The sequence below is a fragment of the Odocoileus virginianus genome, chromosome 7, assembly GCF_023699985.2.
Source record: "Odocoileus virginianus isolate 20LAN1187 ecotype Illinois chromosome 7, Ovbor_1.2, whole genome shotgun sequence".
NCBI classification, from domain to species: domain Eukaryota; kingdom Metazoa; phylum Chordata; class Mammalia; order Artiodactyla; family Cervidae; genus Odocoileus; species Odocoileus virginianus.
This window is the reverse complement of record NC_069680.1, coordinates 50,046,197-50,066,676: the sequence shown is the minus strand read 5'-3', so window position 1 is coordinate 50,066,676 and position 20,480 is coordinate 50,046,197. Positions and strand designations below refer to the sequence as shown.

The following is a 20,480-nucleotide window of genomic DNA, read 5'->3' as shown; positions in this document are numbered from 1 at the left end:
TATTTGTCATTTATGTATATACTTTGCAGTTTCTAGTTTGGGGTTAAATGGAGAGGAGACTGAAGCATTTGTGAAGCAGTCTGAGTATAGAATATTCCTCGACTTTTAACATTGTCCTCCAGTATATCCAGTTCTCCTGCATGCATGCAAGCCAAGCCGCTTCAATCATGTCCAACTCTTCTCAACCCTATGGACTGTAGCCTGCTAGGCTCCTCTGTCCATGGGATTCTCCAGGCAAGAATACTGGAATGGGTTGCCATGCCCTCTTCTAGGGGATCTCCCCAACCCAGGGATCCAACCCGTGTCTCTTTCATCTCTTGCATTAGCAGGCGTGTTCTTTACCACTAGCACCACCTGGGAAGCCCATTCAGCTCTCCTACCCATATCTAACTTGACCATAATTGGTATTTATCAACTTCTACCAAGGCTCTCCAAGGCTTTTACCTTAGTATTCTTAGGGGAAAATAAAGCCTTTCCTTTATTTTTTATTTTTTTCCTTTATTTTTATTTCCTTTATATTTTTACTTATATTTTACCTGTTAAGAGTTATGTTTTTTTATAATTTATATATTTTTACATTTATAAAATATATTTTCATATTTAAAATATATTTATAAAAATATAAATATAGTTATATTTTTAACTATATAAATATATAGTTAAAGTAATTGATGCAAATATAGTACAAACTGGTAAAAGAGTATAAACACATTAGTGTAAGAACAAAGACAGCTAGGTCTTTGTAAACATACAGTCCACGTGTGGGTACAAAGACGGCGATGCTCTAGGCAGCAGACCATAACCTTGAGTGTCCAGTGTACTGTGGTGCCAGTTGGCAGATTGTACAGATGACCTAGAAACAGAGCTTAGCAAACGTTCTGTCAAGTATCTAATTGTAAATATTTTAGGCTTCTCAGTATACATAGTCTCTGTCACAGCCACTCACCTCTGTTGTTACAGGACAAAAGCAGTGATAGATGGACATAATTGAATACATCAGCAGATGGACAAGACTGTGTTTCAATAAAACTTTATTAATAAACACAAGTGCAGCTGGATTTGGCCCCTAGATTATGCTGTTCTGACCCCTGATCTAAAGGATGTTGGTTAATCTGCTAAACCAGTTAAGTGGAATGGTTAAGAGATGCTGTACTCTACCATTACAAGAAACCTCACATTTTTGAGTGTTGTTACATATGAAGCATGTCATCTAAGAAATGGTTTAACCTACAAACTGAAATTGACCATAAGATTTTTAGTTATTTCGTTAAAGAGACAGTATGCATCAGCCAGACTGCCTGGGTTTGAATCTTTGTTGTCATTTACTAGCCATGTAACACTGGGCAAGTTGACATTTCTGTGCCCCATTCCCTTCTCGAGTTTCCTCATATACAAAATGGGAGTAATGACGGTTGTAACTGATAGAGTTGCTGTGATGATGAATGAATTAATGCAAGGTGGAGTACCTAGTACAGAGCCTGGGGCATGCACTCTCAGCTGATGTTTAACGGTGATCGCGGCAATAGTAGAGTTATATGAGGTTTTTTGTTTTAGCAGTTATCTCTTTCTGTTTTTGGTGTTTCTGGTCTTCCTTGCGGCATCTCCGCTAACCTCTCATGCTTCCTACTAGTTACACAGACTCTCTTGCTTTGACCTTGACCCTCCTTTTACTTACCTGTGCAAAGCAGTGTTCTGTGCTCCAGCCTTAACTGTCTACTTGACCTACCGAAAGTATTGGCCTGGACCTGTTCACATTCTAGTAGGGGATTTCTCTCCAGAGAGCATCTTTGGGCAAACGAGGAAAAGATGTACCTCCAATGTGAGGATAAGGCCCTCAGGGTGCAGGACTTATGAGTGCCTCATGTCCTTGGGTGAACTGTAATAGGGGGCCCTCCACTCCAGGCCAATGCAGCTTATGCCAGGATGACAACTCGGCAAGCAGAGGAAAGAAGGTTATCAGCCCTCATCAGACCTTTCAGCTGGGAGCCTTCCTCAACCATCCTGGTTACCCCCTCTCCCCACTTTTGATTGTGGGAAGGCAGCACCAATAGAATAATTCATTCTCAATGAGTGTGTGATAACTGCTGGAGGTTATCCCTCCCAGGTATTTCAGTTTTCCCAGGATACATTCCCTTATGTCCCCTCTCCCACCAAAAAAGAATCATTAGAGATGAAAAAAATTGATAAAGTATAGCAGGGATAAGTGAGTGGGGATAATTTCTTAAAAGAAATGCCTTTCACAATTCTATTCTACAGGTTACTCAAAGGGTATTTAAGATGCTTAAATCCACCATCATCACCTTTCTGAAACTTAAGGAAAAGATAAATGAGGTTCTTTGTAGTATTGTGTCAGAGTTGAACGTAGCCTCTCATACCAAGCAGCGAAGTTTGCTGTATTTTTCACGACAGCACCGTTGTTTTCTCATGTCATCAGACCTGCATTCTTACCTTGCCCTTTAGGATGACCAAACCCCGCTCCACATTTCTGCCCGACTGGGGAAAGCGGATATAGTACAGCAGTTGTTGCAGCAAGGAGCTTCTCCAAACGCAGCGACAACTTCGGGGTACACCCCACTGCACCTTGCCGCGCGAGAGGGACATGAGGACGTCGCAGCATTCCTTTTGGATCATGGCGCATCTTTATCTATAACAACAAAGGTATGAAAGTCAGTCTTAGAATCCTGCTGTGTCCCCCAAATACATTCTCTTTACAGTTTCCTGTACAGTAATAGGTAGAAAAGCTGTACAACAGCATATATGCTTGGATCCCGGCATTAACATGACCAGCAAAGTCCTGGGGTGGGGCGGGGTAGCTTGTTGTATGTATATGTACCTTACATTTTATTATCTTCTAATGAAGCCTTATTGATGTCCGGAGTCAGATATTTCTTGCAAATTATTTGATAGTTTTAAATGGTGGTTTAAAAACATAGCCACAAGTTTCTCTTGCTGAGGCCAGGTCGACAAACCACATTATCCAATGGTTTTTATAGTACTTTCAAAGCAGGAGGTAGATTTTTCTTGGTTTGCTGTCATTGCTGCTTTGTTGTTGTTGCTGTCTTTTCTGATTTATGGTTTTTTAAAATCTCAACTCTGATGCCTTGCAGTTTAAAATCTCAACTCCGACGCTGACACACAGTTGAGAACGCAAAATTTAGAGTTTTTCTTTGATCCTATGTAAACCTAGTGAGTGTGATAGCAAGATGACCTGGCCCATGGCATGTCTCAGAAAGCTAGAAACTGGTGTTATACTCTCTTATAGGAAGGCAGAGAAGAAGCATTAATGTGTGATCAATGCTGAAGATAATTACAGTATTTACAAATACTTGGAAAATTATCTGAACAAACTATGACTTCTTCAGAATTCACCCCCTGTGATTCTTTAGGCTTTTCAGTAGAGATGCAAGTTCCTGGATCTTACTTAATGTGAGAAAAAAGAGTAATGGGTGATGACATTTTGAGTGCCCCAGCCCTTCCACTATGCCAGCTGCCCCCTGTCTTTAGATGGTTATAGTCCCATGAGGTCAAATATGTTGATAACCCTCTAGTCCCTGCCTTGTGCTTGGAGCCCTAGTGGTGCACGGTGACTAACTGGTTGATACCCAGATCCTTGTAGGAATTGGAAGTAGGAGAGAGGAGCTAGTCAACTCTCGGCATCCAACTTACATATTTATTGGGATAGAACCATGTGTTATGTTTCAGTTCACCTGCAGTAGCTGAGGCATGAGAACCTCTGACTCCTACATGCAAGGACTGGGCCGTATCTTCAGACATGTATTAATATATAGATGCAGAAATAGAGAAAAGGGTGAAGAGAGGCTCTCTTCTGGTGATGTGAGATTATGGGAGGTTCAGACTTGCCCTGGATTTTTCCAAGCCCTCCAAATCCAAACTAGGCTTGGACCCTGCAACCTATTCTTCCCACAAGATGAAATCCCCAAGTGGCCCTTGAATAAGCCCCAGCTCCATCTTTCCAAATTCATCCTTGTCAGATACCTAAGGAGTACCAAGATTAGTGTCTCGTTGTGGCTGAGCCAGCAGAGAGAGAAAGCTTAAATATCCTGCTCATCTTCGTTGAAAAGGAGACTCTTTCACTGTTGTCTACCAGTCTTGATCCTTAAATATAGGCTGCACTGCTCTTCACCATTAGAATAACGCATCAGTTCCAGAAAAGTGATGCCTCTGTATCATTTCTATTGTTACTGTTTTTATGTTTCTCTTATGCTTATGTTATTATTATGGTTCTCTTTTCAGAAAGGATTTACTCCCCTTCATGTGGCAGCAAAATATGGGAAACTTGAAGTAGCCAATCTCCTGCTACAGAAAAGTGCATCTCCAGATGCTGCTGGGAAGGTATGAGATCATCAGCCGACATGTAACAGGCCACTCCCATGATAACCACACAAGCGCTTCCTCATATTCACTGACAGCCACCTAAATTGTTAACTAATCCACACTTAAGCTTCATAGGATGAAAAACAACCAGAAATAGGAGGTCCAAGTATTGTTGAAACTGGAATGTAAATTACACCTTGTATTGTATCCAATCTAATCCCATCTCCTAAATCTAGGCCTCTGATGTTAAGTCACTTTGACACTTGTTGTTTCTGCACGTGTTTTCAGAGCGGACTAACTCCACTGCATGTAGCTGCACATTATGATAATCAGAAAGTGGCTCTTCTGCTTCTGGACCAAGGAGCCTCACCCCACGCGGCTGCAAAGGTACCTGTCATTCAACAGCATGAGGAGACTGATGAGCAGTGTCCTCCAGTCTCTTTATGTATATTTACTTTGGCTTCATGTGGAGCACCCCCCTGGTTTAGGCACCACTGGAAGATCATGGGAATATAAGCAGCCTTAGGAAATCTATGCCTTCAGCTATTTAGTCAACTCATGTGGTAGATGCTCAATAAATATTTTCTTGTCCATTGATACTCCTTGCAAATCTAGGACATTCTAGAGCCTGGGGAAAATTCAGGAAAAAAAGGTGAAGTCCTCTTTAGCCAGATTAAAAACATAAATACAGCTGGAGGGAGTAAGAAAGTTCTCATTTGTCAAAGTTATAAAATATGTGTTATATTTTCTGGCCATAAAACATTGCCTTTGAGTGGTTTTTGTGTGTTTAATAAGTTGGGAGGTTTTGCTTATGTGTTGTTATTATTGCTAAGGAGAATCTTTATTCTTTTTTCAATTGATTTTATTGAAATATAGTTGATTTACAATGCTGTGTTAATTTCTGCTGTGCATGCAGCAAAGTGATTCAGTTATATAGATGTATACATTCTTTCTCATATTCTTTTCCATTAAGTTCATCACCAGATATTAAATATAGAACCCTATGCTATACAGTTAGAGCATCTTTATTCTTAGTGTTAAGTCATTTTTTACCAGTAGACAACAGAGATTTCTCATTAAAGAGATACTCATAGTGAATGGCTTTCTTATGACTCTGATATTCTAATTTGAGAGGCAAATCATAAAAAGTTTGTTTAAAGATAGGTTAATATAGTTTGAGGGCAGGAGAAGAAGGGGATGACAGAGGATGACATGATTGGATGGCATCACCGACTCAATGGACAAGAGTTTGAGTAAATTCCCAGAGTTGGTGATGGACAGGGAGGCCTGGCGTGCTGCAGTCCATGGGGTCACAAAGAGTCGGACATGACTGAGCGACTGAACTGAACTGAATATAGTAGTTGTTGTTCCGTTGCTCAGTCATGTCCAACTCTTTGTGACCCCATGGACTGCAGCACGCCAGGCTTCCCTGTTCTTCACCATCTCCCAGAGTTTTCTCAAACTCACATCCATTGAGTCGGAGATGCCATCCAACCATCTCATCCTCTGTTGTCCCCTTCTCCTCCTGCTTTCAATCTTTCCCAGCATCAGGGTCTTTTCTTTCTTTCTTTTTTTCTTTGATACCAGCTGAAGAAGCTTTTTTATTACTTTTATATACAGAAAACTCAATAGTGTACACTTAGCCCAGCTTGGTGGCCAGTTCTTTGGCCTTAGCCTTTTACAGCTTGGCGGTGCGAGCCACTGACCTCGGCCCCAGGACATTGCCTCCCCAGTAACGACGGATCTCATCGTATCTGTCATTGTAATTGGTTCTGATGGCTTCCACCAGCTTAGCCAGGGCACTCTTGTCCTCCGAGTTGACTTGTGTGAAGGCTACAGTGGTGCATGTCTTCCTGTGGACCAGGCGCCCCAGCCGGGCCTTGCCCTTGATGATGCAGTAGGGAACCCCCATCTTGCAGCACAGGGCAGGCAGGAAGACCACGAGCTCGATGGGATCCACATCATGAGCGATCGCCACCAGCTGAGCCTTCTTGTTCTCCACCAGGGTGGTGACAGTGTTGACCTCTGCTCTAAGGACAGGTGGCCTCTTGGTGGGGATGTCGCCTTTGCCGGCGGCTTTCTTCTTAGCTCCAGCCAGCAGCCTCTGCTTCTTCTCTTGCTTTGTCTCTGGTCTGTACTTGTGGGCCAGCTTAAGCAGTTGAGTAGCTGTTTGTCGGTCCAAGGCCTGGGTGAATTGCTTAATTGCAGGAGGCACTTTCAGCTGCTTATAGAGAATAGCCCTTTGCTGCTGCAGCCGGATGTAGCGGGGCCATTTGACAAAACGGGTGAGGTCCCTCTTGGGTTGGATGTCCTGTCCAATGCCAAAATTCTTGGGCCTCTTCTCGAACAGGGGGTTGACCACCTTCTTGGCCTACTGCTTCTTCACCACGGCCGGGGCCGGGCCACCTTCTTCCCCTTGGCCTTCTTTCCCTTCAGCATCTTGAAGAGCTGGCGTACAGCAGGGTCTTTTCTAATGAGTCAACTCTTCACATTGGGTGGCCAAACTATTGAAGTTTCAGCTTCGGCATCAGTCCTTCCAATGAATATTCAGGACTGATTTCCTTTAGGATTGACTAGTTTGATCTCCTTACAGTCCAAGGGACTCTCAAAAGTCTTCTCCAACACCACACAGTTCAAAAGCATCTATTCTTTGGCGCTCAGCCTTCAGTATGGTCCATCTCTCACATCTGTACATGACTACTGGAAAAACCATAACTTTGACTATATGGATCTTTATTGGCAAAGTACTGTCTCTGCTTTTTAGTATGCTGTCTAGGTTTGTCATAGCTTTTCTTCCAAGGAGTAGGATCTTTTAATTTCACTGGTTCTGAGCAGATGGCTATGATCAGAGAACACTAGAATGATATGAACCACAATTTAAAAGCTGTCCCATTCTTTTCCTAAATACTGTTGGTTGAAGGAATGTTTAGCATCCTTCAGGCTTTTTATATTTGTTATGCTCTTCTATTGGGGGCAGCTATAGTGTTCTCCTTTAAACTGAGTGTTTAGATCACATCTCTTGTGCACACAAACCAAAGAACTAGATTACTTTGGGTACTTTCAGAAAGAAAGTATTCACATGTTTTCTCCATTTCTCCAAATGCAATCTTTGTCAAGTATTTCTCTTCAGAACTTCTTTTCCTGTAATTCTCAGTCATCTCTTGCCCCATCCTCTTCAGAATTGTACCCAGTGAACCCTACAATTCAAAATCTAGCCCCCAAACTTCTTTTCATTTGAGTGGCTTTTCTCCATAATTTTTAACCCTGAATTTAAAGCCATGAAAAGCAGCATTATTCACAGTAGCCAAAAGGTAGAAGCATCCAAGTGTCCATGGTAGGATAAATGGTTAAACAAAATGTATATACATGCAATGGAATGTTATTCAGTGTTAAGAAGGAAGGGAATTCTGACACATGCTGCAACATGAATGAACATCAGAGATATTGTTGTTGTTTAGCCACTAAGTCATGCCTGACTCTTTGCAACCCCAGGGACTGTAGTCCACCAGGCTCCTCTGTGCATGGTATTTCCTAGGTAAGAATACTGGAGTGGGTTTCCATGTCCTCCTCTAGGGTGTCTTCCCGACCCAGGGATCGAACCCACATCTCCTGCATTCGCAGGCGGATTCTTTACACAAGGAAGCCTCAGAGATACGCTGAGTGAAATAAGCCAGACACGTCAAAACACTGTATGATTTCATGTAAAAACAGAAAGTAGAATGCTGGTTGCCAGGGGCTGAGTAGAGGAAGGACTGGGGAGTTAGTGTTTAGTGGGTGGAGTTTCAGTTTCGAGATGGATAGTGATAGTGAACAGAGAACAACGTGAATGTACTTAATGCCCTTGACTGTACACTTAAAAATGGTTACAATGGTAAGTTTTATGTAACATATATTTTACCACAATTTTTAAAATGAGAAAAATTTGCAATGAAATTTGATGGCTATCTATTTCACTTTTTTATTTTCATAAGTTTTTGAACCTTGGCCATTTTTCTTTTAAATACCCTCAGGTTTGTGGTAGGCAACCAGTAAATAATTAATAAGTAAGCTATTCATTCCCCACATGAGAGAAATAATTTTGTCACAACTAGTGCTAATCAGTTTAGAATTGACAGAAGGCCTAAGTAATAACTAAAGCAAAATGAGCCCCATCCCATCTTTCCATCCACAAGTAACTCTTAAACAGGTCAATAGTTGATATATTCTATTTCCAGTTGATTTCCAGCTTTGTGTTTGTCCATCAAGACTTCATGTTTCCCTATCTGCACAATATCTTTAACAAAGAGTAGAAAAACAGTTCTTTCATTCCTTCTAACAGCCTTTAGCCTTAGGCATATCTTTTATAGTCAGCTGAGCACAGGCTTTCCCAATAGGACATTCATTCTTTCCCATAGCCATGAGAGTCTCTGAAATGCCATCTTTTTTGCTTGTCCAACCATCCCTACTTTCTGAGACAGTGATCCGGTTCTGAAGGTTTTTCTAGACTTTGATCCTGAGTAAAAGCCAGTTCTATCAGTTAGGATTTGGTTCACTTGCTAGAAAAAAAGACCTAGCTACAGTGGTTTAAACTGATGAGGTTCTATTTTTCTTTTGTCATATACAGTCTGGAGGGAGGCAATTATTGATGCTGGTTCAGAGTTTTCAGAGGGTTGAAGATTCTTCAATTTGATTCTTTTTTGGGGTCTGTCTTCCAGATATTGTCACTCATGCTGCCAGGTCCCCCTTTCAAGCAAAAGGCAGTAAAGACAGACTACAGGGCATTCTCAGTAGCTCCACATTTCTCCTTACGTTTCCTAGGCTACTTCTTTCTGCAAGGGAAGCTGGGAAATGTAGTTTTCAGCTGGGCACACAGCAAAAGTTATTTTATTAAGGAAGGAGGGAGAATGGATATAGGGGAGGTAAATAGCCGCCATTAGGGAGGCTACAGCATTTCTGAATTTAAGCATTGCTGAGGAGGGAGGGACAAAAACTCAACAGAGCCAATCATGCAGATGGATATGACAGTGGTGACTTCCATGAAACTTCCACAGTTTACATCCTTGGTTTTTAGAGAATATGATGTGTTCTTTTTGCCCTTTCTTTTATAAAATTGCTGACATATTTTCTTACTTATACATGTCCTAGAAACACAATGTGACTTTAGGTAATGGAGGACAAAGGAGGGTGCTGAAAAACTAGATTGGTTCCTCTAATCCATTTTATCCAGATCTATTTCCCGAGGCAGGACATTGTGCTGGAAAGAGGATTGGCTTGAGTTCAGGTGTAACCTAGACACAGATTGTGGAAGGTCTAGTGAGCTGTAACTTACTATTGGTGAGATTTCTCTTTCATAAAATGTACAGTATTACTACCGACATGGATCAGTAGAGGTTGTGAAAATTTGGGGGGAATATATAAAGCACCCTCTGTAGTATTCATGCTTGGAAAATCCTCCTGGAGAGAGTCCATGGGGTCGCAGAGAGTCCGAATGACTGAAGTGACTAAGCAGCAGCAGCAGCGGCACTAAATATGTTACTTTGCTTATAATTTATCTTTACATTTGCCCTTGTTTTTATCTTGAAATGCAAAAGGATACATGGCATGCACTTTGTCCTCTGCATCAAGAAGGAAAAAGTATTAAGATTATTCTTTAGTTCAATCCCCCACTGTTTTATTTCTCTTCTGATAAATGTATTTGTCTCCTTTAGTATGACAAATAAGAAACCTTTGTTTCTAGAAATTATAAAAGAGCTTAAGGAATTTAGAAATTTTTATTATAGATCTCAAGATTAATAACTCGTTTATCATTTGAAATATTTCTTAAGTCTTTCTGAGATGAACTATCCATTCTAAAATAATACCCTGAATTGTTTTTCCCTTGCTTTATACTTTTGTTTGTATCTCCAATAAGGAGCTCAGGATAAACCCCTCAGTAATAATGAATAGCTTGTCTAGAATTGGTGTACATTACAGAGACACCAGAGCCTCTCTGTTTTATTTAAGAGCATATGATTTTTTTTTTCTTTTTTGGTGGAGTCAAAAGTAATCAAGAGGATTGTCACAATCTCAGAGGATGCTGACTTACCAGTAGAAGTGAAGCAGTTACTGAACTTGAAGGTTATGTCAGTAGCAAAAGCAAAAAGAGATAAGATGCCTGGTTGGAAGCTGGACTCTGACTTTATCTGTGCTTACCACTCTAGTTAACTAGTGTTAGAATCTTGAATTATGAAGTTTCCTAGCCCTGCTTTGTGAATTTTCCCTTTTCTTCAGGGGCGGGGAGGGTAGTCAAACAGCTCACCCCTTCCTGTCACTCACGGTAGAGCTGGGCTCAGGCCAGAGCTCTGTGTTTGGCTCTGAAGACGAGCTCTTTAGGGTGTGTCTGAGCAGAGGGCCAAATGCTTCTCAGGTCAGCTGGGGTTTCCAGATGGCAAGAGGTCAAAACTAAAAATAGGGTATAAGATCTTCTACCCTGACCCATCCATCCCGCTTGGCAGAGGTTGGTTTCAAAAGAGTCTGGAAGTGGCATTTCCACTTCCTGGTTGATATCAGTTGATATCCAACAGCCTAAATCTTCTACAGTTGATTATAGAAAGAATGTTTGTCAAGTGAAAAATGCTGTCACACTAGAAGAAACCAATGACGTAAATATGAGGGTTAATTATAGTAGGCTAGCCAACCAGTGATCCAGCAGCTCCCACTGCCCTCTGAGTTGTTTCTGAACCGTCCATGTGGCTTGGAAAGATTCTGACTGATCTGTTGTCCAGGTTTGGATCATATTCTCAAATAGAAATTCTCTTTATATTGTATAAGTTCCAATTATTCTTTTTTTCTTTTTCTGTTTTCTTTCTCTAAATCCTCTTGTCTATACCAAAAAAAAAAAAAAATATCATTCTAATTTTTCATTGGCATGTTTTATATAATAAGATTCAGGCCTGTGTCAAAATGTAATCTTCCATTTCTCTTCAATGACCGAGAGGCAGGAGCATTCCATAAGGCTGGGGACCTTTCTTTATTAGGACAGAGGACTCTCAGGGCTCTTGAGTCAGCTTGTGAACAATTTGGCAAAGGAATTTTGGTTCCTTCCACCTCTGAGCAACAGGGATCAACCAGGAGAGGAGCCCAAGGTGTTTTGAAAGCTCTAATCAACTTGACTCAAGTCAAAGGATTTGCCAGTCACCGCCAGGCACTGGAGATACAAAAACAAGTTTGGAACAACACTTGCTCTCAACAAATTTGCATTTTAGTAGAAGGAGATAGATGCATGAAGAAGAATGACACTAAATATATCCAGGATTTAGACTGGAGTCAGTGAAGTTGGGGGGCAGGTGTAAGAGGGGAAGGGGAGGTGAAGCACTTCATGGGGGTGTGACCCTTGAGCTGAACTTTCAACTGAAAGATTTTGGCCCCAAGGGCATGTTGTGTTGGAGAAAAGAATCCTTGGTAGGGTAAGGCAAGACAGAACCAGGAGCCACATGTTGTTTTGTGGACCAAAACATCTGAAGCATGATGTAGAAACTGGAGTTTCATAAAGGAGGCCTCAGAGGGGCAAATGGGAGGAGACTACAGTATCTTGTCTACTGTAAAAATAAAAAATTTCAACATGTAAGCAATAGACTATTGAAGGGATTTTAAAGGTAGGATAATGGCCCCTGCTACAGGGGCACCATTTGTTTTCTAGTTGGGTTTTTCTGTCGTTGATACATAAGGCAAATAATTATTGAGCACCTCATACTGTCTGTGTGAGGGATTGCCATCTCCCATTTATAAAACCACTGGTTCTTTGACTCTTGAACTAAACTGTCTGTAGAATGTTTTCCCTATTTAGATATGTGGGCAACACAAGGGAACTACATTAATAACACTCTTGATTCTCAGTGATTGCTTCCTCGATCATGATTTTTTAAATGGTCAAAGAAAATCATTAGAAAGGGAAACATACTATTTGAAAATGCAATGCACACATTTTTATCTTGTGATTGGACATGTGACCAAGTGATTTCTGTTGACAGAATGGTTATACACCTCTGCACATTGCTGCCAAAAAGAACCAGATGGACATAGCAACAACTCTGCTGGAATATGGTGCTGATGCAAATGCAGTTACCCGGCAAGGAATTGCTTCTGTCCATCTTGCAGCTCAGGAAGGACATGTGGACATGGTATCACTGCTCCTCAGCAGAAATGCTAATGTGAACTTGAGCAATAAGGTAACCTTTTTTTTCTCTCTGCAAAGCATATCATGCAATGAAACCTCACTTCCAGAAAGATCACTAAGAAGTCATGAAAAATTCAAGTCAAATAGAATGTGGAAAGTGTAGTATGCGCAAAGATATTTACCAAAATGTTATTTATCATAGGAAAAACTTGAAAAAAATGTCTTTAAACAATAAGAGAATGCTAAGTCAGTAATTGCAAAGTCATGTAGGTGAGTATATATGCTATAGCCATGAAAATGAAGTCCATAAAATTTTTCTAATAATGTGAAGTTTTTTTTATAAGTCAATGGGCAACATTGTGACCTCACCAGGACACAGTAAATAAGAAGCTATAAGTTATAAATTACAAGTTGTAAGGTGAAACATTTGAGGGGTACCTACTCCTTGCTTGTCCTAGTTTTAAGTCTTAGGTTACAAAGAGAAATTAGGAGCAGGTCTGCCTTCAGAAAGTTCATTTTAGTAACAGAAATTTAGAGTAGCTCTTTTATTCAGTAGATCAAAAAGTTAATGTTTTTAGGCAAATTGGCAGTTCCAGGCAACCCTTTAAGTCTCTGTTCCTCAAAGTCTTTAGACTCCCACACCCTTGCATTTGACTCTCCTTGGTTAGTAAAAAGGTTTGTGAAAAATCCAGCCCACAATTAGCAGGAATGAGGTTACAGCATCTCACTGTGTTATCAGAGAATTTGGTTTTGTTGACCTGCTTATTAATACCTGAGTCTGAGATTTACCCAGAATTCCAGACCCATGTTCTTAAGTATTCAGATAAAACAGAAATCTGCAAGAGTTCCCCCAAATACCCAATAATCCAAACTCCCTGAAATTTAGCTTCTCCTCTACAGGATGGTGACGGCACAGCTGTGACATTTCTCAGTCATAGCTCAGATATTGGAGGAGAGTTTCAATATAACAGTAGTTTTATGGCAACAAGTCATAAGGAGTTTTAATATTTTAATATATGTGGCCTATACTTTGTAATCGTGAAGGCTTTGAATCTCCTGGGTATAAATCCTAAATCTGACTTCTACTTGATGTATAACTTGATTGGACAAGTCATGTGACCTCTCTGAGCCTTAGTTCTGTCCTGTAATAAACAATGCCCACGATATTTACTTCCTAGAAATGTCATGAAGGTGAACTGAGATAATATTTAGTACCTTCTTCTAAGTAGAAAAAGAATAATTGTCTTAATTTTAGTCTTTTTACAGTTTGGGGGAAAGGTTATGCACTAATCTTAATCACCAAGGTGATTTAACAAATTTTATAAATGAAAAGACATACGTAAGAAAATACTCACTTTTAGTATCTTGAAAATACTTTATGATCATTGCAGAACCAACACAATTTTCTTTTTTTTTTTTCTCCTGGTTTACTGATTTTCTTTTCTTGTATCTTTCTTTTTAAACCTTTCTTTTGGGATATGTGTCCCAGCATTAATGGGAATCACAAAGCAATTTCAAATAGTCATTAAAATCAGGGTTTGTTTGAGCTGTTGAATTTCTAAGGTTCATATACTAATGCACAAACCAGATTTATAATAGTTTGTTGCAAAATTCTACTTGTCTTAATGAGATGGAGGACCTGGCGTTCTCAAATTGAAGTGCCTTCTGGTATCCATTAGTATATGTTTTCTTAGAAGCCCAGAATATTATCTTATTAACTCTCCCAGAGACAATATAGGCCTGAAGTGATTAGTTTACAAGTGAACATTTTCCATAGGTTTGACACCAACATATAGTGTAACTAACTTTTTTTTCTTTTTAAATTCCTTTAGCCAACTTGTTGTATATATATATATACACACACACACACACACATATATATATATGGCCTTGAATTCACCTTAAAACCATTTAAAAAAAAATTTAGACTGAGAATACTTTAGAAAGAATTCCTCAGTGTCTACTTTGGTAGACTGAACATTAGCAAGGGAATTCTGAGGTCCAAAAGACATAGTAAACCAAGGAAACCTGGAAGTGTCCAACCACTTTCCTGAATAAAGTCTACCTAAGCAATATATCACCAAGGAAATTTTCTGGTTTTCCATCAGCACATGGTACTTACAGAACTTTTAAGAGCTTCACAATTCCTAGAAATGGTCTAATACAAAAGTATTTGTAAGTCTTTGCGTCCTTTCTCATCATTTTCTGTATCAAGTGTAAGTTATGGTGTGAAAGGAGAGAATCAATAGGATTCTATTACTCAAGAAGAATTCTGACAGGCTTTCTGTCTGTTTTTCTTGAGTTTCCAAAGTTTTGGACATCAGTTATTGTCCCTCCACCCCACTTTCCTCATCCTACCTCCCCATTTCACACTAGACTTTATTTCCTTGCTTAACAGTGAATATTGAGGGACTTCTCTGACAGTCCATTGGTTGAGACTTTGCTTTTCACTGCAGGGGGTCCAGGTTTGATGCCTGGTTGGGGACCTAAGATCCCACAAGCCTCATGAGTGAAAATCTAAAACATAAAACAGAAGCAATACTGTAACAAATTCAATAAAGACTTTAAAAGTGGTGCATGTCAAAAAAATCTTTAAAAATATGAATATTAAAAGATTTAGCTTTTGTGAAAAGTTACATTGAACTAAACACTCAATTGTTTTCACTTACTTCTTTTCTTACTATTCACCAGCAGTTCTCAGATTTTAAGCAAAAGGAGCCATGAACTTAAGTTCCTGCTGAAGTGCTACTGTTTAATTGGATTCCATTTTGCTTTTGACGTTTTCCCACATGAATTTTGAAGACCACAAGTAGCTGTACTTCCTTACACAGCTAATAGACTATGAAACGAAGCTATTGCTATCCCAAGTTTATTTTATTTAAAATAAAATGTATTATTTTTAACAAACGCCATTTAAAAAATGAGCTGTGGTCAAAACTCAATAAAAGATTAACAGATAACTTCTGAACTCAAACAGGGCTGTTTGAACCATCTCATTGAAAAAATCATGAATATAAAAATGATCTTTCTTTGTTTAATTTATCCTATTTTATCAAAAGCTGTTTGCTTTTTCCTCTGACTTAATTCGTAGATGGATTAAATGCTACTATGTAGATCCTTTAATCCTTGGCTATACATTAAAGGTACAGTAGTTGCCTCAACAGGCTCACAGTGGTTTGAGGAAGACAGACCAGAAAAGAGTTTAAATGTGGGATTATGATGCTCTCAATAGAAGTGAGCACGTAGAGGGTTTGCATATAAATAGTAACAATGAGGCCCTTTTCGAGATGAAGGGAGAGGGAGAGAAGCCCTGGAAAGCTGGAGGTGACTCTGTGCCAAAGGTGGAGTGGCTCATCCCCGGGGCAGCATGAACATACATGGGGAAACAGGAGAGGGTAGAGCACAGGCCAGAATACCTTCCCCGGCCATGCTGAAAACCACTCAGCAGAGGGGGGGTTGTGACACTTTCACAAAATGTTATGGCTGAAAATATCTGTTGCCTCTAAAGTGGAGCGTGGAACATTGTCCTATGATTATGTCAGTGTTTGGGTGGTGCCAGTTTTGGCCCCAGGCTTATTTTTCTTGGATTTTAAGTGAAGGCACCACTCCTCCTTTTTCTATTTCCTCTTTATTCGGTTTGGGTGAGCTTCTTCCGAAAGTCTGTAAACAGCATCAGAAAGTCTGGAGTGAATGACTCTTCCTGAGTCCTGGCATGTGTTTGATAGAATAGCAGCCCTTAAATAAATCATGTCGTGTGCCCTTCCTGATGCTGCATTTGGCTCTCTCCTTTCCCCTGACAAATGGGACAGGCTGATGGTCTTGCTGCACAGATGCTGGTGGAGGAGAAAGAAGGCCTCCAGGACTTAAGACATTAACCTCTGGGACTTCCCTGGCGTTACAGTGGTTAAGACTCTGAGCTTCCACTGCAGTGGGCATGGGTTTGATCCCTAGTTGGGAAACCAAGATCCCACATGCTCCAAGGTGCAATCAAATAATTTTTTTAAATTTATATTTAAAATGTGTGCCAGCAGATCTTGTCTGGTGAGGTGTTTCAGGGGGAAAAAAAAAGACAGTAACTTCTGTGCTCATTATGGATGAAAGAAAAGAATCTGAAAGCACTTACACCAGCTTACTTTCTCTTAAATGTTATTTATGAAAAAAATGCAGCTACAGAAGATCTCTAAGCCAGAATACAGTCTTAGTGATTTTTTTCTTGGCCATTGGAATAATGGCCAATAACATAGCCTGTCCATTCTGTGGTAGAGTCCATTTCAAATACCCAGTCTCATAAAATGATCTTGAAATTCTCATGAAATAGACTTCATATTACATTTCACAGACCATCTTTCCTACCCAGAAGCAACATACAGAAAATGTTTTCCAGCCTTGGATTTTAATATTTAATGTAGAAAATGTTATCATCATATGTCAGTAACAGTTTATAAACAATTTTTATTTTAATTTTTGCTGAAGCTAGTATCACTAATAATGCAATAAAACTCTTGCATAATGTGAGTTTTAAAAATCTCTTTTTTTTAAAAAAAGTGAACACTGAAGTACGTAAGAGGAAAATGATATAATGTCTGGAATTTGCTTTAAAATACTTCTGCAAAGAAAAGAACATACAGGAAGTAGGGTTGGATGAAGCAAGCAGAGTAAAAACTTGATAATTGCTGCACCTGTGATCAGTACACAAGGTTCAGCCTATTCCCTCCGCTTTTGAGGATGTTTGAAATTTTTCAGTAAGCCTGCAGGTAACAGTGTTGAAACATGCTAATATATAAACTTACTCTATAAATTTTTTTAACATAAAAATTCTAGGTTCACTCTTCTTGAAGTCATAAATTGTTTCTCTAATATGCTTGTATGTCATCCATCCCTCATGTAAGATGACCACTTTGATATTTTGCAGAGTGGCCTGGCCCCACTCCATTTGGCTGCTCAAGAAGACAGAGTGAATGTGGCCGAAGTCCTTGTAAACCAGGGGGCACATGTGGACGCCCAGACAAAGGTACGCAAAAAGATTGTGTCCATCCAGAGCATATCTGTACAAGGGACACCAAAGCCACTGTTTATGGTGTCCCATGCACTTTTACCTTTCATGGCCTGAATATGTAGCTGTATGTTGATGCCTCCTGTGTTAACACAGTTTATTAACCTTTGTTACAGCATATCAACCCTTCAAGGTCGGAGTGTGAAAGCATATACCTTTCTTAGTTTTTATGACTGAGTTTAAAAATGCATTTAGAAAAATTTGTTAGTCAGTAACTGATGGCCTTACTTTGTTCAGGCATAGTCTCTGGATGAGGTTACATTAAGTTTTACTCAATTGCTACTCACTTGCTAAATTCTTTATGGTGTGTCTGATTGCTAGCAACCACCCCCCACCCCCCACCCCCCACCTCGCCCCCCCTCCCCCATCTCTCTCAGCCAAAATAGTTATCTTTTCAAAAACAAATGTCTCATTCATCTCAGAAAACGCCACAATTTCAGACTCATAGAAGATAAGTGCATATTTTGTGTCATCATCAAAGATAGGACTTGATATTAATCTTTCTCTGAACATTTTTTTCAGTGCTTAAGTTTGTTACTCTTCATATCAAACCTGTTTTACCTACTTCAAAATGTAACTCTTCTTTCTTTCTTTCTGGGTGTCACATGTTTGACACAAACATGAATACTTGCTAAATACTGTATTGTGAATGTGAACATTTTGGGGTATAACATAGATTGATTCTGAGGTGTGTGAACAAATATTGAAGATATTAACAATATAGATGGATCACTGGGAATTAGCCAGGTAAAAAGGTATTGCTGATGTCAGGATCAGTCTGGATATATGGGACAAGCACAGGGAGCAGCCCTGAGTAGACTACGCCCTTTGCACAGTGTTCTCTCTACGGCTGTGACTTCTCCACCCATACTTTTTCTTTCTCCAACAATGGAATTTTATTCCATTCATATACATGCAAATATTTGTTGAGATATTTCTATCAGAAGTAGAACATTATCTTCGTGATCAACAGGTGCAGTTTTCCAACTCTTATATTTAAATAGATCTCATGTATGAATTAAATTCATACTTACAGCCTTGAGTTTAGGGTTTTGGTTTAGACTGTGCCTTCCAAAAGATAAAACGTTATTACAATACTGCTGCCAGTAATTTTGTGCATTCTTACAAAGTATTGCATTTAACAGCAAAGTTGAAAAATCGACAGCTCCATCAGCAAATGAAAATAGAGGAACTGTACAAGAAAAAAAATCCCCACCCTCACTTAACATACATATTTAAGTTTAAGAAAATGGACAGAAACATACAGCTAAATACAAATGCAAAGCCTAGTGACTAAGAGGCTGTATGTACTAAAATATAAAGTGCAGATGGAGCCTGATTATCCAAGAATTGAAAACTTAAGGCAAACACAGAGCATGTGTATTTAGAACATCTTTGCAAGTTATATTTAGTTCTATTAGAAAGAAACTGCCCAAAAAAGATATGACCAAGGCAATGTCCTTTATGCTTTTTAAATTCTGTGTTAAAAGAGTAAAGCAAGTGTATTGATCTCTTCTCAAGGTAGTCCTAGATGTGACCTAGGCAGCTCCCCACACTCCAATTTCTGAATGCCTCGTGTCCTTGATGGCTCCTTGTCCTCTTGGTAACCTAACTGCCCAACTCTCTCCACTCTTTTGCCTTCCAAACTTGTCATTCTAAAAAAAAAAAAACCCTTATCTTTAGCCCTGAATGCCTTCCTAGATAACTGTTTATTTAACAAAGAGACCAATGAAGGCGACAGCAGTGACTGGATGGTTTCTTGTTACTTTTCATGAAAATATAAGCATTTAAATCTGATAAAGTCAGACTGAATTTAGTTTATATTCTTTATTTTGCTTGTATACTTTCATCAGAAAAGATATCTTTACTTTAGAAATTTACAACTTCACAGTTAGTAGATTCACCCTGTGTTGTTTTATTTACATACACATATACAAATTTACATACACATATACACATGGCTTCCCAGGTGGCTCAGTGATAAAATATCCTCCTGCCAATGCAGGAGACTCAGGAGAAAAGTGTTGTGAAGATCCCCTGGAGGAGGAAAGGGCAACCCAGTCCAGTATTCTTGCCTGGATAATCCCATGGACAGAGGAGTCTGCCAGGCTACCATTCACACAGAGTTGGACACAACTAAGCTACTGAGTTTTAGAAAAGGCTGAGGAACCAGAGATCAAATTGCCAACATCCATTGGATCATAGAAAAAGCAAGAGAGTTCCTGAAAAACATCTACTTCTGCTTTATTGACTACGCCAAAGCCTTTGACTGTGTGGATCACAATAAACTGTGGAAAATTCTGAAAGAGATGGGAATACCAGACCATCTGACCTGCCTCTTGAGAAACCTGTATGCAGGTCAGGAAGCAACAGTTAGAACTGGACATGGAACAACAGACTGGTTCCAAATAGGAAAAGGAGTATGTCAAGGCTGTATATTGTCACCCTGCTTATTTAACTTATATGCAGAGTACATCATGAGAAACGCTGGGCTGGAAGAAGCACAAGCTGGAATCAAGATTGCTGGGAGAAATATCAATAACCTCAGATATGCAGATGACACCACCCTTATGGCAGAAAGTGAAGAGGAAATAAAAAGCCTCTTGATGAAAGTAAAAGAGGAGAGTGAAAAAGTTGGCTTAAAGCTCAACATTCAGAAAACTAAGATCATGGCATCTGGTCCCATCACTTCATGGCCAATAGATGGGGAAACAGTGGAAACAGTGTCAGACTTTATTTTTGGGGGCCTCCAAAATCACTGCAGATGGTGACTGCAGCCATGAAATTAAAAGATGCTTACTCCTTCGAAGGAAAGTTATGACCAACCTAGATAGCATATTAAAAAACAGAGACATTACTTTGCCAACAAAGGTCTGTCTAGTCAAGGCTATGGTTTTTCCAGTGGTCATGTATGGATGTGAGAGTTGGACTGTGAAGAAAGCTGAGCGCCGAAAAATT

The 20,480-nt window shown here is 39.6% G+C and overlaps 1 protein-coding gene and 1 pseudogene across 2 annotated transcripts in view; one reads left to right on the top strand and one right to left on the bottom strand.

Moving 5' to 3' along the window:
* Positions 1 to 20,480, top strand: part of ANK3 (ankyrin 3) — a 366,464-nt gene that overhangs the window by 197,753 nt on the left and 148,231 nt on the right. For both annotated transcript variants that reach the window (XM_070470691.1, XM_070470692.1), the window contains exons 14-18: positions 2,461 to 2,658; positions 4,255 to 4,353; positions 4,624 to 4,722; positions 12,324 to 12,521; positions 17,382 to 17,480. In XM_070470691.1, the coding sequence (XP_070326792.1) occupies positions 2,461 to 2,658; positions 4,255 to 4,353; positions 4,624 to 4,722; positions 12,324 to 12,521; positions 17,382 to 17,480 (693 nt within the window). The remainder of the gene's footprint in view (positions 1 to 2,460; positions 2,659 to 4,254; positions 4,354 to 4,623; positions 4,723 to 12,323; positions 12,522 to 17,381; positions 17,481 to 20,480) is intronic.
* LOC139035925 (large ribosomal subunit protein eL8 pseudogene) lies at positions 5,975 to 6,774 on the bottom strand (annotated as a pseudogene).